General features: G+C 43.9%; 1 protein-coding gene across 7 annotated transcripts; it reads left to right on the top strand.

Moving 5' to 3' along the window:
• The first annotated feature begins 1397 nt into the window (after positions 1-1397).
• LOC111851432 (heterogeneous nuclear ribonucleoprotein K) lies at positions 1398-11094 on the top strand. Of its 7 annotated transcripts, XM_072714022.1 has the most exons (15): positions 1398-1476; positions 2411-2508; positions 5596-5693; positions 5780-5836; positions 6634-6677; positions 7618-7690; positions 7777-7890; positions 7974-8102; positions 8851-9158; positions 9236-9278; positions 9496-9511; positions 9800-9832; positions 9908-9975; positions 10066-10235; positions 10635-11094. In XM_072714022.1, exons 1-15 carry the CDS (start codon positions 1424-1426, stop codon positions 10663-10665), a joined length of 1335 nt encoding a protein of 444 aa, XP_072570123.1. In that variant the 5' UTR covers positions 1398-1423; the 3' UTR covers positions 10666-11094. The 7 variants fall into 7 exon arrangements, with proteins under 7 accessions (XP_072570123.1, XP_023682138.1, XP_023682141.1 ...); XM_023826370.2 differs by lacking the exon at positions 2411-2508 and having other exon boundaries at positions 1409-1476; positions 9905-9975; XM_023826366.2 differs by lacking the exons at positions 1398-1476; positions 6634-6677 and adding an exon at positions 1541-1723 and having other exon boundaries at positions 9905-9975.
• Positions 11095-14801: the final 3707 nt, after the last annotated feature.

Genomic DNA, 14801 nt, shown 5'->3' with positions numbered 1-14801 from the left:
ATCTAAAGGCAGCCTATATATAATGGCAGTCATCCACACACAACTTTTACAGCAGCTTCACAGAAGTCCACAGAATTTCATTTTTTGACAGCTACACAGATAATTAAAAACTGAAAAAAAAATTACTGAACTGGAGTCGACTCTCCATTCCTAACCACGGTAAAGATAGTTTGCAGTTAGCGATTCGGGATTCGGTTTAATTTATCTCGGCAGTGCAGTGAAATACTCTAGTAAAGGGAGTGGCATTTTGTTACTCGTGATTTGTGAATTCGGATGACGTCATCCCCCCCCCCACCCCGAAGTCTGCCGATATTACTCTTACCAAAATATATATATATATATATAATAGTATATATACATATATACACACACACACAAATATATATATATATATATATATATATATATATATATATATATATATATATATATATATATATATATATATATATTATACTTACCATTTGTATTGTATTGTTAAGCGCGAATAAGGAAAAATTTCACCATATAAACAGGTCCAACCAGGCTCATTCTGACCAGTCAAATTTGTGATTTTTTTCACAGTCCATAGTTTAACCATCTCCATTGCTTTTGGAATAGACTCCCAGCCCTCTTTTTTTGATACAATGAATAATTTTTTTCTGACACCGCTTCGGAGTTTCAATATCAGACCTAACATCACTAATCGATGTGTTATTCTGTCTGGTGATGTGATGATCTCAGCATTTTACTGTATGTGTATTCTTAACTCTGGTGAAAAGGTATTGCAAGATTCTTTGACGATTTTGCTGGCTTTCTCACATATATATTGTTTTCTTAACCTGTGGCAGAGGTTGCCAATTTTTGGCTGTTCTATAATACCGGCAGGATGAACTCAAGAGCAGTTGTAGTTCGGTGTTGTTCGGTTTGTGATTCGCACTGACATCCAAGTCTATGATTTATTATTGCCTTGAGTTTCCAGGGCTAGGCTTCAGGCTCAAAATGCCATTGTGCTGGATAAACGGTTATGGAGGATGTACGTAAAAACATTTGAACACCGGCGCTTTAAAAAATACTTCGTTTCACGATTATTCGTTTTTCATCGTTCATTACCCTGCTCATTAATAGTAATAATTATTTGAATATTCTTAAATATATTATAATAGGTTACATTTTGCACACATATGTTAAAAATCTTTGTATTGCGTCACTGGAGTAGTAACAAATAGAGAACAGAGGAGCGCGTTACGCCCTTTTTATCAACCAAACTATGAGTGTAGAGGCGGAAATCTTTGACAAAGGTGTTTTACGAAGGGTATCGTTAACATTGACATGCAGTCATTCTACCCAATGAATTGCCTTGTTATTTACAGAGCCCACCCATCACCCTCTCTCTAAGCCAATCAGAACGCGGGATAATGAGACAGAGCGCAGGGTTAGGTTGATGGTGAAAGTAGTCAGTCGGGAGATTTGGGGCCGAACCGAGTCAACGAACAGGTCTGTACGGCACTTTCCATTAGTGCTTTAACTGTCTGCAAAAGGTGAATGTTTCTTGTACAGTGAATGCGGCAGGGACACATGAGTCCGGTTAACAGCCTCGTTGAAATTATATGTATTTTTATATCTGGCTGGCAGCGGGGGTTACGCGTCGCTTTTTGTCGTAATGGCCTCTTCGGGGACGCCGGGTTGTTTCCGGTTTCACCCATGTTCGGTGTCGCTCCCTCTGTGCTAGCCCAGTCCGAAGGTAAGGCCAGTAGTATGTTAGGTGGGCGGTGCCGTGGTGAGCCGTTTCCCCGCTGCTCGCCGTGAAGACGGCCGGCTTTGCCTCGGACGGGTTCGCCGCACAACCGGGGCTAGCGCCAGGTAGCGTGAGCCATTTCGGGTGGCTGTCAGAGATGCTTTATAATAAACGAAGACGCCTAAATGGTTAACTTTACACAGTCTACGTGGCAGTACCTTCTTTGGGATTTTTGTTAAACCCTGCACTGTGGCCTCCTGCGGCGACCCAGCACGAAGCACGTAGCTGTGCTCTTCCTCGGCGGCCGTAGCTGCAGTGTGACCAGGCCTTTTGTGGAGTCCGACGTGAAAGGAAACGCGTATCCGGCTTATTTAACTGCTACTGTGATAATGTCGAGCCATCGCAGTAAAAACCAAATATGCACATGCATTCATGTATATTTAAATATATAACCCCAGCTAGGAGGTGCTCACTTTCTTTTTGAATATTTACTTACCCATGTCACTTGTGGTGATAATCCAGTGCCATTTTCCAGTATCTCGTTTGAAACAGTCCTGTCATGGTACTTTACTTAAAGTTTATATAGAAGATGTTGTGTTGCTTTTCCCCTCAGAACTGACTCGTTAATGTTTGGGCTCCTGCACTCATGTTCTAGTCTAATTTAAAAAATAAATCGACAGCTGTTTGACACAGAGAGAAACCGGTTGCCCTTCACTGGCACGTTAAGACAATGGAGACTGAAATTGAACCACAAGAAGAAGAAAGTACCTTCAGCAACACAGACACTAACGGTAAGGCTGCTTGTACCACTGCGGTAGGCTACATAAAGCAGGAGATCCTTTGACTTGTTCTGCCTGTGTGATCCAGATTAAATTGGCCATCTTTGGTGTATATTTTTTACAAAGTGCAAAAAATTGCCAGCTAATTTAACAGGGAAATATTGCGCAGGTTCTCTTTTTCTCCTGAGTGAATGACAGATGTATTTGTAACAGCACTGACAAGGCTTGCACAGCTGTAGATGGTCATAAAGCATCTATAATTAACTTTTACAATGAGTTGTGTGAGTAATTACCATGGCAACATGCACATTTTTGTGTAAAAAAAAATGTGGCGGCTTTAGGATGGTGCAGGGACTTTGTGGGAAACAGTCTCCTTCAGACCTCTAGGGCTGTGGGATTGAATCCCACCATTTGTTCTTTGTTTCTGGGGGTGGGAATTGGTAGAGACCTCCCAAATCAATATTATCGATATTTGTTTGCCAGTTTGATATGCGTCATTATTTTTTTCTTCAATAGTTTTTGATGGAAAAGCATTTCAAGTCTACATAAAAAAAAAGTGTAGACAAGGACTGTAACCGTACATGTCATATTCCTCATGCAGTTTCGTTGCATCATTTTCATTTCAGTATGCATAATGAATGAATACATTTCTTGACACAAGTGAAACCTAAATTCACAAGTAGATGTTCAACACGGAAAACGTTATGCTAATTCTGGCTGTGACTTGGTTATGGATAGTGCTAGAGAGCTCAGAGACCCTCCTACATCACTTAAATCGGTAGCTTGGGAACATTTTTGTTTCCTAATAAATTACCCCAACGCTGGAGACAGTGAGTAGTTGATGAGACCAAGACTGACGGCTCTGTCATACTGAACTCGTATGTTGCTGGTAACATCCTACACGCTAACCCATCCAAGAGTATGAATGACCAGAGTAAGCCAGAGACGTCCTCTGCAAGTTAGTCACCCTGTGGCATTTAAGCTTTGGGCTAAAAAAAAAAATAACAAAGTTTATAGGGCATTTATCGCTGCAGATATGTAACTGCATTCTGTAGCAGGGCTGCGCAGTTAATCATAAAAACTGCGATCTCGATTCACACTGTACTCTGTAGCAGGGCTGCGCAGTTAATCATAAAAAAACTGCAATCTCGATTCACACCTCTATGTGATCTAAATTCTAAATTATAGCGGTTCTTCTGCATTGTATTACATCAGCTGGATAAAAACAAGAGCTCCTACTTTTCCCCCAGAGAGTCTAAAGTGTCCCATAATTCTGCGTTCTCTTAAAAGGGTACCCGGTACCTTACTTTTGATACTTCAAGAAAGAATCTTGAATCTTGAAAAAGTACTGAAAGTACAGTACTTCAAGCAGTTGGTTTTCCATTACCGTAAAATGTGGTACTGGTGCTGAATGACATCATAATGCAAGGCGGGTTATTTTGTACTTAATTCGAAAACTGTCTGTAGTATATTATAGGGCTGGACGATGTGTGATATTAATACCAACATTGCATGTTGTGCACATGCAATTCATACTTTGCCAGTCAGCTAGATTAAGATCTGGCTTTTTCTTTACTTCAAATCGGTATGGACGTTATAGTGCGGGGAGTTTAGGTTTCATTAAAACATTATTACTCTGTAATAGGGAAAACATGTATCTTTTGCGATTATTATTATTATTCCTTTTCAAGATGATGAAGTATATGTTTAAAATCAGTTTAAAGTTTACCACCTCTGCTTTTGCCTGAATGGTGCATGCATTCTCCAAGACAATCATAATCATTTTCATCTTTGCTGTTTAAATCATTCCTAGACGGGTTTGTGAGAAATTTATGTGGAACTCCTTTTTGTTTTAGAAATATTCCATTATTGTGCTGTCCTACTACATTATGCAAAATGTTTTTTTGCATTTTATGCTGTCCTGATCTTTGGTTCTTCCAAGTTAGATTGCAGTTTAAGCTTGGGTCACTTCACTTATCCACACATCCATTATTATTATTATTTTATTTTGCCTTATTTATCATTATTTTCTGAGTTTGCAATTGAATTCAATTCAGTTTTAAAAAAATGTTTTGTATTGCGTTTCAGAGACAGGCTTTTTTCTTTAACCAATCGACAAATGAAGCATTTCAAGCCCCACCCCAAAATACTGAAGTACCAAAAAAAGCCCCCACTGCCACTTTGGTACTGGGACGTTTGTTATGGTTGTTTTGGCTGCCATAATTGAATGGCCAATTCAGCATTTCCTTTCTGTCTTAATCATAATGTTATAATATTATAATCATAATTGTTATAATGTACAATCCAGCTGTCATCCATCCACTTCTGGGGGTGTCCCATGAAGCAGGTTTTATCAGTTAGCTGGGTTACCTTAAGCTAGACGTCATGATTGTCCCGTAGGAATGTTGCTTAAATAAACTCTTATTGTACGATCATTACTTCTCGCTAACTGAGAAATGCTGCTTCTTCAAACACCCCCCTTGACTGTTGTTGATGGGTGAAGTGGTGTCTTTTGGTGTCAGTCTGGTGTCAGTCTGGTGTCAGTCTGGTGTCAGTCTGGTGTCAGTCTGGTGTCTTTTGGTGTCAGTCTGGTGTCAGTCTGGTGTCAGTCTGGTGTCAGTCTGGTGTCAGTCTAGTGTCTTTTGGTGTCAGTCTGGTGTCAGTCTGGTGTCAGTCTGGTGTCAGTCTGGTGTCAGTCTGGCCATGCAAACAATACTGCATGTGTTCATTTCAGCCTAAAAGTTCTAATAGAATGTCATCCTATTTTGTTCAACAAAAACTGGACCTCATACTTCAGTGCTATACAGGATATCTCTGTTGCCTGTTTGTTCTTGTTTATATAATTTCCCAGGCAGTGATGGTCAGAATCAGGCTTAGCTGGTACTATTGAAAGAGCTTCCCTCTGATCTGGTTCTGCATTTAATTTTGACTGTTTCATTTGTCATTTGTGTCATTTCTGAAACTGTTGTCATAGCACCAGATCTTCTGCAGCACCTGCTACATGCAATGTACTCCAATATTAAATGAGGGCTCTGTGGCTGCCTGATGTTCTGACAGTTTTGTTGGCTGACCTAATGTTTTATATCTGCCTTTCTCCAGGAAAGCGACCCGCTGAAGATATGGAGGAGGAACAGGCATTCAAGAGGTCTAGGAACACTGATGAAATGGTTGAGTTGCGTGTTCTGCTGCAGAGTAAGGTGTGACCATATCGCTTTTAGCTCCATCTACTTGCCCGTTGTTCTGTTTCCCTCTCCCTGTGCTACTTCTGCTTTGTTTTTGCCAGAATGCTGGTGCTGTCATTGGGAAGGGCGGCAAGAACATCAAGGCTTTGCGCACAGACGTGAGTATCCAGCTGATGTCCAGAGTGCTGCCCTAGCAATGCCTGGAGGGGGCCACTAGGGGGGGCAGTAGTGAGGGAAAACCACCAGCTACTCACTCACACCCATTTCCTGTCCTTCCGGTGTTTAGGTTAATTTCACTTCACATCTTCAAAAAACTGCAGCACACTGCTTTAAAATAAATCTGCAATTAAAGCATTTTCCCTAAAGTGAACCAGTCCTCATTCTACCTACTTGTAGGCCTCTGTTTCATACATTTAATACTTGTACACACAGCAGTGTGGAGGCTTTGTAACATGTAGGCCCTTGAGGAGACATTCCGACAGTTTATCATTCTGTGTTGACACAGAGATTTCCATTTTCCATCTACCCGAGTCTTTGGTGTCCTCTTGCAGCTGTGAGGCTTTGTAAAGGTGAACAGCCTGAATTTCCCTGCCTTCGTTTGAAACGGCAGTAGTCCTCGAGTCCGTCTTAAATGTGTAGAGTCGGCCTCCTGTTCCCATACGACGTTGTGTGTTCAGCCTGTCTGATGGACAATACAGTCATGAGTGTAGCTTGTATTCAATTAAAATGTGCCTTTTCCCCTCTCCCTCTCCTTTGTTTCATTTTTGGCCCCTTCCTCTGTTGCCCATGTACTGGATCGGCTTGCCCCTCCTGCGTGGCCCAACATCCGCCCCTGACCGCCCACCTGACACCCTGGTGGGCCACGCCCATAACCCCGCCCCTCCCCAAATGGGCGCCTTACTTGACCAACTTGTGATTGATTGCCCTTGCCCATTGCCAACTCCTCGCACTGCAGCACAATGCCAGTGTTTCAGTCCCTGACAGCAGTGGCCCTGAGCGGTATGTCCCACAGTTATTCCCTCACTGCCTGACTAGAAAAGCCAGCTCATGTCTTTGATTACCTGCCTTGTTTCATGTCAGCGTTTTTTTTCCCCCCCTCATGGTCTGCCCTTTTTTAAACGGTGTACTGTTACATTCAGTTTTGTCTCCACCCCCATTAAGTATTTGAATATGATTTGGACTTTTTCTTTTTTTAACACGGGAGTTTCCGGCTGTGAGTCTGCTTACACGGGAAGTTCGTGTTTGTTCATTCATTCAGAGAAACAGTGGAACAAGCCCAGCTTCTGTCCGTTTGGTTCTCACAGCATTTTTGCTCCTGGTTTGTGGAAAGCCGTTTTTCTTGCTCTGTTCTGGTGACCCACTTCAGCCCGTTCAGTTCATGATCTCCTGTGGGCCTTAGACCTCTCACCCATCTGCTTCTGCTCCTCTTGCTCGCTCCCTGCCTCCCACTCTGCCCCCACCTCCCCACAGTGTTCATTGGCAGCCCTGTATTTGCCAATTCCATATCTCTCCACTCCACCCCCTACCCCCCCCCCCCCTCCCTAAACCAAGCATACTCTCCTGCTTCCCACAGCCCCAGGTCCCTCCTGCCACAGTCAGTCCCACACTCCTGCAGGAGTGCTGTAGGTCAACTAGTACAGGCTTTTCCCTGCCCTCCCCAGGTCCAGGGCAGCTCTGTGTGTGTGCGTGTGTGTGTGTGCGCGTGTGCGTGCACATACTCGTGTGTGATTGTGCGTGCATCTGCGTCACGCACGTTAGCCATAATGGTGCTGGATGTGAGCACAGATGTTTTCAGCACAGTCGTGGGGTGTTGAGCCCTGTTCTGAGGCCACCCCAGTTCTGTGATCCCTGTGCTGTGTAATGCATCATGGCAGTGATTGTTTAAAGCCACATCTCTCTATCGCATTGTCTTCCACATGTGGCCTGATGCCATGAAAAGGATTCTCAGTGTCAGTGCCGACATAGAGACAGTTGGAGAAATTCTGCTGAAAATCATTCCCACTTTAGAGGAGGTGAGTGGACTGTTTGCAGCGTGTGTCGGGTGTATAGCGGAGCAGAGAATGCAGCACTGGTGACTTGTCTCCTGAATGTCTGCCAGTATCAGCACTACAATGGAATTGACTTTGACTGCGAGCTAAGGCTGCTCATTCACCAGAGTCTGGCAGGAGGAATTATTGGGGTCAAAGGTGCCAAGATCAAGGAGCTCCGAGAGGTAACTTTGGCCACAAGCATAGCCGAGCATAAATGGGGTGTTTCCACGCTCTCATTTGTTCTTGGTCTTCCTACCCCATTCAGAACACGCAGACGACCATCAAGCTGTTTCAGGAGTGCTGCCCTCACTCCACAGACCGCGTGGTGTTGGTTGGTGGTAAACCTGACCGTGTTGTGGAGTGCATCAAGGTGATTCTGGAGCTCATATCAGAGGTGAGACCTTAAGTGTCCATCATGCCTGTGCTGCCAGACCTCTCTTTCCTACCTTTATCCAAATGTACCCTAACCTCTTATCACCCGCTTGTGCTCTAAGCCTAACCTCTTATCACCCGCTTGTGCTCTAAGCCTAACCTCTTATCACCCGCTTGTGCTCTAAGCCTAACCTCTTATCACCCACATGTGCTCTAAGCCTAACCTCTTATCACCCACATGTGCTCTAAGCCTAACCTCTTATCACCCACATGTGCTCTAAGCCTAACCTCTTATCACCCGCTTGTGCTCTAAGCCTAACCTCTTATCACCCACATGTGCTCTAAGCCTAACCTCTTATCACCCGCTTGTGCTCTAAGCCTAACCTCTTATCACCCACATGTGCTCTAAGCCTAACCTCTTATCACCCACATGTGCTCTAAGCCTAACCTCTTATCACCCGCTTGTGCTCTAAGCCTAACCTCTTATCACCCGCTTGTGCTCTAAGCCTAACCTCTTATCACTCGCATGTGCTCTAAGCCTAACCTTTTATCACCCGCATGTGCTCTAAGCCTAACCTTTTAATACCCGCATGTGCTCTAAGCCTAACCTTTTAATACCCGCATGTGCTCTAAGCCTAACCTTTTAATACCCGCATGTGCTCTAAGCCTAACCTTTTAATACCCGCATGTGCTCTAAGCCTACCCTTTCAATACCCGCATGTGCTCTAAGCCTAAACTTTTATCTGCTCATCCTGTCTGTATTGCTGCAGGCTCCCATCAAAGGCCGTGCTCAGCCCTATGACCCGAACTTCTATGATGAAACATACGACTATGGCGGCTTCACCATGTTCGAGGAGCGTGCTCGCAGACCCATGGGCTTCCCCATGCGTGGCCGTGGGGGGTTTGAGCGCATGCCCCCTCCTGGTCGTGGGGGTCGGCCCCTGCCTCCCTCACGGAGGGACTATGACGATATGAGCCCCCGCCGTGGGCCACCCCCGCCACTCGCAAGCAGAGGAGGTAGGGGGGGCAGTCGTGCTCGGAATCTGCCCCTGCCCCCCCCTCCGCCCCCCAGAGGAGGGTGAGTGTCGGTACAGACATCCTGAATGTTTCCCCGGGCCTATAGGAGCTCATACTGATTTTCTGTAATTCTGAAAGCAGCGACAGAAGAGCAAGACCCGTCGATCGTTATGAGAGCCTGGTGAGTAGTGGGTGGCGGGCTGGGTTGTGTGGACAGTAATTGGGGGGGTGGCTGTGAACCTGTGGTGATTGACGGGGGGGTACTGTTAGCATGCTGTCAGCAGTATTGTGGGCTTGGTTACAGGCGTGTTACACGGTTGTGATTTATAGCATGTTTCTGTAGCTTGCCAGTAGCATCATTGTCACTAACTCTAACATCACGCTTTTTTTCTTCCCAGAGTGGTGGTGGATATGGTGAGTCTGATCTACTTCCTTTTCAGATATGCTGTCCCTGGATTGGCTGCTTTGCTGTTAAGCTCCAAGCATGCAGCTAGAAGAGGGGTTATTGTTGTTGTTGTGCTGATTTCAGTCTTACTGGGCCTGTTTAAGATGGATAGTATTGGTTCTGTTTAATTTGAAAGCGTGTCATAAATCTGATTTGTTACCAAAGGACCTCTTAAGTTGTACAAAATTTGCTGAGATACATTAGTACCAGAAAATGTTTTAATTTTTCTGCTTTATTTCCACCCTGTTTCCATGGAGACAATTCCTCCTCCTGGGAGCCCTTTCAGTCAGGTGAGTGTGTTGCATGGCGCCCCCAGGATGCTGTGCTTCTCCCAGCCATTTCATTCGGGGTTCTGTGCCCAGTAGGTGGCCGCGGCTCTTATGGGGACATTGGCGGTCCAGTGATCACAACCCAAGTGACAATTCCCAAAGATGTGAGTTGGCTGGCTGATTCTGCAGAATGTGTTTCGGTCATCGATTGAGAGAGAGGGTAAATTTGAATGTATGAATGTGTTCTCTTGCAGCTGGCGGGATCGATAATAGGAAAGGGTGGCCAGCGGATCAAGCAGATACGGCATGAATCGGGGGCCTCGATTAAAATCGACGAGCCCTTGGAAGGCTCAGAGGATCGGATAATCACCATCACTGGCACCCAGGACCAGATCCAGAATGCCCAGTACCTGTTACAGAATAGGCAAGTGATAGATGCTGTGTATGTGCGAGTGTCTGTCTGAACACCATCCGCTTTGCTGCACCGCCTCTTAAAGCTGCTTGCAGGATCACATTTGTACCTCTGCTGATTTGTATAAGTTTAAGTTTTAGTTTGGCTTTCAAGAGAAATGTATGAAGTCCAATTCAAAGATGTAATGAAGTGTTTGCCTCAGGAAAGCAGAGACATTAGACTGCACAGTGTCGAAGTCATGTTGCATCCTGCTGTCGGGGGCATCCCAGCATGCACTGCTGGTTGGCTTTTTGCCTCTGGTCCCCTGCCTGCCCACAGACCCCTACAAACCGGCCTGCTTTAGGTAGCTTCCCTGTGCTGATTGTTGATTTTTCTTTTTTTTTTTAATCATGCTTTTTTGTTTTATTACAGTGTGAAGCAGTACTCTGGGCGCTTCTTCTGAAGGGGGACGTTGTGGAGGAGACAGCCTAAGTGTTACTGTTGCCGAGTCTGTTAATAAGCCACATTCCTCTACCTTAGGTAGATGGCCCAATGCCTGAGCAGACCTGCCCTTTGTCTAACCCTCTGTGTAGCTCTCTGGTGTGATTGGAGCCTCCGTCCTCGTGCTTGTTCTCGTGTTACGGCACCCTGTGAGGAGGCAGGAAGTGATGTGGCTCTCAGTCCTCATGCCTTCTGCAGTACACAGTCATCCTGTTTTGTAAGGAAACTTTTATGATTTTTAAAATAAACTTAGTCAATTGTTCCCTCCTGGTATGTTTTAGTTAAAAGAATGGAAGTCTATGTAAATAATTTTCTATGAATTTGTGTTTTAATGCTTATAATGCATTTTGTTATGTCTACATGAATAAACAGGGATAAGATTTTCCTCACATGACAAGCATCCGCTCAAAAAATGGCCACATCTGATGCATCTTGTGGCTGTTTCCTCATGCCCATAGGTCACATTTTCAGAAAAATGCATAAGTGTCACGTTCCTCACCCGTTAATCATGTTCACTGATCAGTTTGATCATTCAGAATGTGAACGTTATGCTATAAGTTATAGGTGTTGAAGAGGGGTGCAGATCAGGCCCCCAGCTTCCACGGTATCCTCAGCTCAGGCTGGACCTTCTTGAGTGAGCATCAGCGGCCGCTCATACCAGTGAAGCCCTGACGCTCCCAAAGCTTTTCTGTACACGTTTAACGAAAATACTGTGGTACCATTTTGTACCACCTTTAGAATTTTTAACCTTTCAAGATTTTGTCAATATATCCTTTAGGTTTTAGCCCCTCCTGTTAACGCTCTGCTCAGCTGCCTGGGTTTGGCTTTTTACGTATTACATGCTCCCTATATCAAAGCTAATTAACACATGACATTGCAGTGGTTTGTGCAATATATGGCTTTATGGATGCTCATGGTTCTAAAAGAGAATCGCTTTTCACAGCAAACGGGACTAATGATAGTTTTACATACTGCTAACACTGCTTTTGTTCAAGTTAATTTTTGTTCTTTTATATGATTTAAATGCTAATCCAACTTTGTGTGGTGAGAAGGTTTAATGTGGGTATAAAAGTGACTGAAAAATGCAGTTTTTATCGCTCTTCCAAAATGAGCACAGTTGCATGCAGAGGCAAGAATTGTGAGCAAAAACATTTTTTTTCAGAGGGACAAAAACGAAATTGACAGAATATGGTCCGAACATCCTAAAATAAACCGAGAAATAAGGCTTTTGGAGCGTGACAAGGCAGGCTGAACTAGTAAAATGTATAACCACGCGGAGTAATGTGAGTGCATAAAGGCTGCTTCCAAGATGCATGGGTGACTTTTCATTCGTCAGAATAATCGCATCACTTCCTGGGATTCCGGGGGGATTCCCCAGGCCTTTGCGCTTGCTAGTGCCACCTGCTACATGTATGTTCCACTTTTAAAGAAGTTTATTTCACATGCTCTCAGACCGCAGCCTTGCCTTGAGTCACACTTGATCCAGACAGAGCAGCGAGAAATGTATGTACTCAACAATCACAAATGGACGTGTTTGAAAAGTAGGTATTTTTTTCCTCTGTTGAATATGGATGTTCATGCGGAGTATTAACGGCAATAGCCTGCCAAGAGCTGTACAGGACACTGCAGGTGACGTTCTGGATGGAGTGCAAGGCAGTGCCTACGGTCTCAGTCCAGGCTGCAGGCTGAACATCACTGACTGTCCTTAAGATCAAGGATTTTTGTATGTCATTGTGCAAATGGTTCATGTAAGTCCAAACTAAATTTACTAGCAACCTCAGTAATAACATGCACACAACATTGTATAAAGAATCATAATCTTTTGACTCGTGATGTTAAAGGAATTTGTTGGTTGTGGCACAAGTGTGCAGATTGTGTGTGTGTGTATGCGTGTGTGTGTGTGTGTGTGTGTGTGTGTGTGTATGCGTGAACACACTCAGGAAAAAATACACAAAACAGTAAATAGAATAAAGATGAAAATAGCTACATTAAAAAATGGTTTATTAGATAGATAGATACATACACATAGGCACACAGACCTATGACATTCACGCACACATACATACTGCAACAGTACAAAAGAAAGTAACAGGAGGGCAGTGTGCTATACAGGCCTAAACACTTAAGTCCATCACACTCCTCCCCTTCCATGTGACGTTGAAGAGCTGTATGGCCATAGGGACAAAGGACCTTCTGAGTCTGTCTGTTCTGCATGACAGAGACAGGAGCCTATCACTGAACATGGTCTTCTGGAGGAAGTGGTGAGCAGAGGGTGACGGTCATTGTCCGATACTGAGATATTAATAAACAAATTAACATGGAGCCGTGTTTCCCAACCCAATCCTGATGATCAGCACATCCCACAATTTGCTGTAGTCCCTGCTTAGGATGCAGATGGTGCAGAGCCAAACCAGACAGAAATGGAGGGTGGAACAATGGGTTCTATTGCACCCATGTAAAACTGAGCAGTCAATGTTTGTGACAGCTTGCGTTTCTTCAGCTATTGCAAGAAGAACAGACACTGTTGGGCAGGTGATTCTTGTCTCTCATTTGAGGTGCTGTTGAATGATTTGAAGGATTCAGTCCTGCTGAGTGTAGTGTCCTGTATGACCAATGGTGATGGGGGCATTTTCTGGGGGCGTTTGCTGTGTGTTCAGCTCCAAGTTGCTACCCCCACACCAAGACAGCAGTCGGCTTACTTCCTCACAGCAGCTGGTCTGCTCAACATTCCGGATACATACATTGTATATATATGTATAACTGAGGTTGATGTGATACTAAGCCTAGCTAAAATAAATAAATCGCAGGGGCCTGATGGCATCTTACCTATAGTCTTAAAAGAGATGAGGGATATTATTAGCCAACCTTTAACTTTAATATTCCAGAAATCGTTATCTGCGGGTGTGGTACCTTCAGATTGGAAGCATGCTAATATAACACCCATATTCAAAAAAGGGGATAGAAGTAATCCAGCAAACTATAGGCCAATCAGTTTAACTAGCATTACTGGAAAAATAATGGAAGCTATAATTCAAGTGAAAATGGTAGATTACCTAGATGCAAATAACATCATAAAGGATAGCCAACATGGATTTAGGAGAGGTAGATCCTGCTTAACGAATCTACTTGAGTTCTTTGAGGAAGCTACAAGTGAAATTGATCACAAAAAGGCCTATGATGTGATTTACTTAGATTTCCAGAAGGCCTTTGATGTTGTCCCCCACAAACGTCTCTTGCTAAAGCTTAAAGCTGCAGGGATTTTAGGAACTGTGGCAACTTGGATCAAAAACTGGCTAACTGACAGGAAGCAGCGAGTAGTTATTAGAGGCACAATGTCACAGTGGGCCTCCGTTCATAGTGGGGTACCGCAGGGTTCAATTTTAGGACCTCTATTGTTCCTAATTTACATTAATGATATTGACAACTCTGAGCTATTTTAACAACTCTGAGCTATTAGTTATGTTCTCCCCAAACGAGCTTAATGGGCCGAATGGCCTCCTCTCGTTTGTAAATTTCTTATGTTCTTATGTTCTTATGGACAAAAGCATTGGGACACACCTCTTAATAAAATTCAGGTGTCTCATTCAGGCTGATTGCCACAGGCAATCAAGCACCCAAACATACAGTGAGGTTCACAAACAGTGAAAGAACGGGTCATTCTGAAGAGCTCAGAGAATTCAAGGATACCACCTTTGCATTAAGTCGGTTCATTAATTTTTTTTCCCAGATAGATATTTCACAGTCTGTGGCCCCGGGAACTTCATGGGATGGGCTTCTATGACCGAGTAGCTGCATGCAAGCCTCACATCTCCAAGCGTAAGGATGGATGGAGTGTCGATGGATTTAGAATGGGATGTCTAACACAACAATGTATAACACAACAATGAGCACTGGATGGCATTGTCCCTGTAAAACCTTTAAATTCATATTTTGAGACCTCAGTACTGGAAATAGTATCATATAAATAATAGTATAAATTTACCTTGGTGTACAAAACTCTACACATGTAGGTAATGTAAAGTTACTGGTGTAAAATGTAAGTATTTTGAAGCAGGAACAAGGCAGTAAAAAAAAAGGGTATAGTGAAAGACCGAATTC

Source organism: Paramormyrops kingsleyae, chromosome 7 (assembly GCF_048594095.1).
Source record: "Paramormyrops kingsleyae isolate MSU_618 chromosome 7, PKINGS_0.4, whole genome shotgun sequence".
In the NCBI taxonomy this organism is placed as follows: Eukaryota; Metazoa; Chordata; class Actinopteri; order Osteoglossiformes; family Mormyridae; genus Paramormyrops; species Paramormyrops kingsleyae.
The sequence above is the reverse complement of the archived record's forward strand: the minus strand, read 5'-3'. Positions and strand labels throughout refer to the sequence as shown.

Excerpts from the sequence above, each read along its gene's own strand:
- LOC111851432 (XM_023826366.2), top strand. The coding sequence starts at position 1,543 with ATGCGGCAGGGACACATGAGTCCGGTTAACAGCCTCGTTGAAATTATA. Across the intron at positions 7,891-7,973 it reads AGATCAAGGAGCTCCGAGAG|AACACGCAGACGACCATCAA; the intron begins GTAACTTTGGCC and ends TACCCCATTCAG. Across the intron at positions 9,159-9,235 it reads CCTCCGCCCCCCAGAGGAGG|CAGCGACAGAAGAGCAAGAC; the intron begins GTGAGTGTCGGT and ends TAATTCTGAAAG.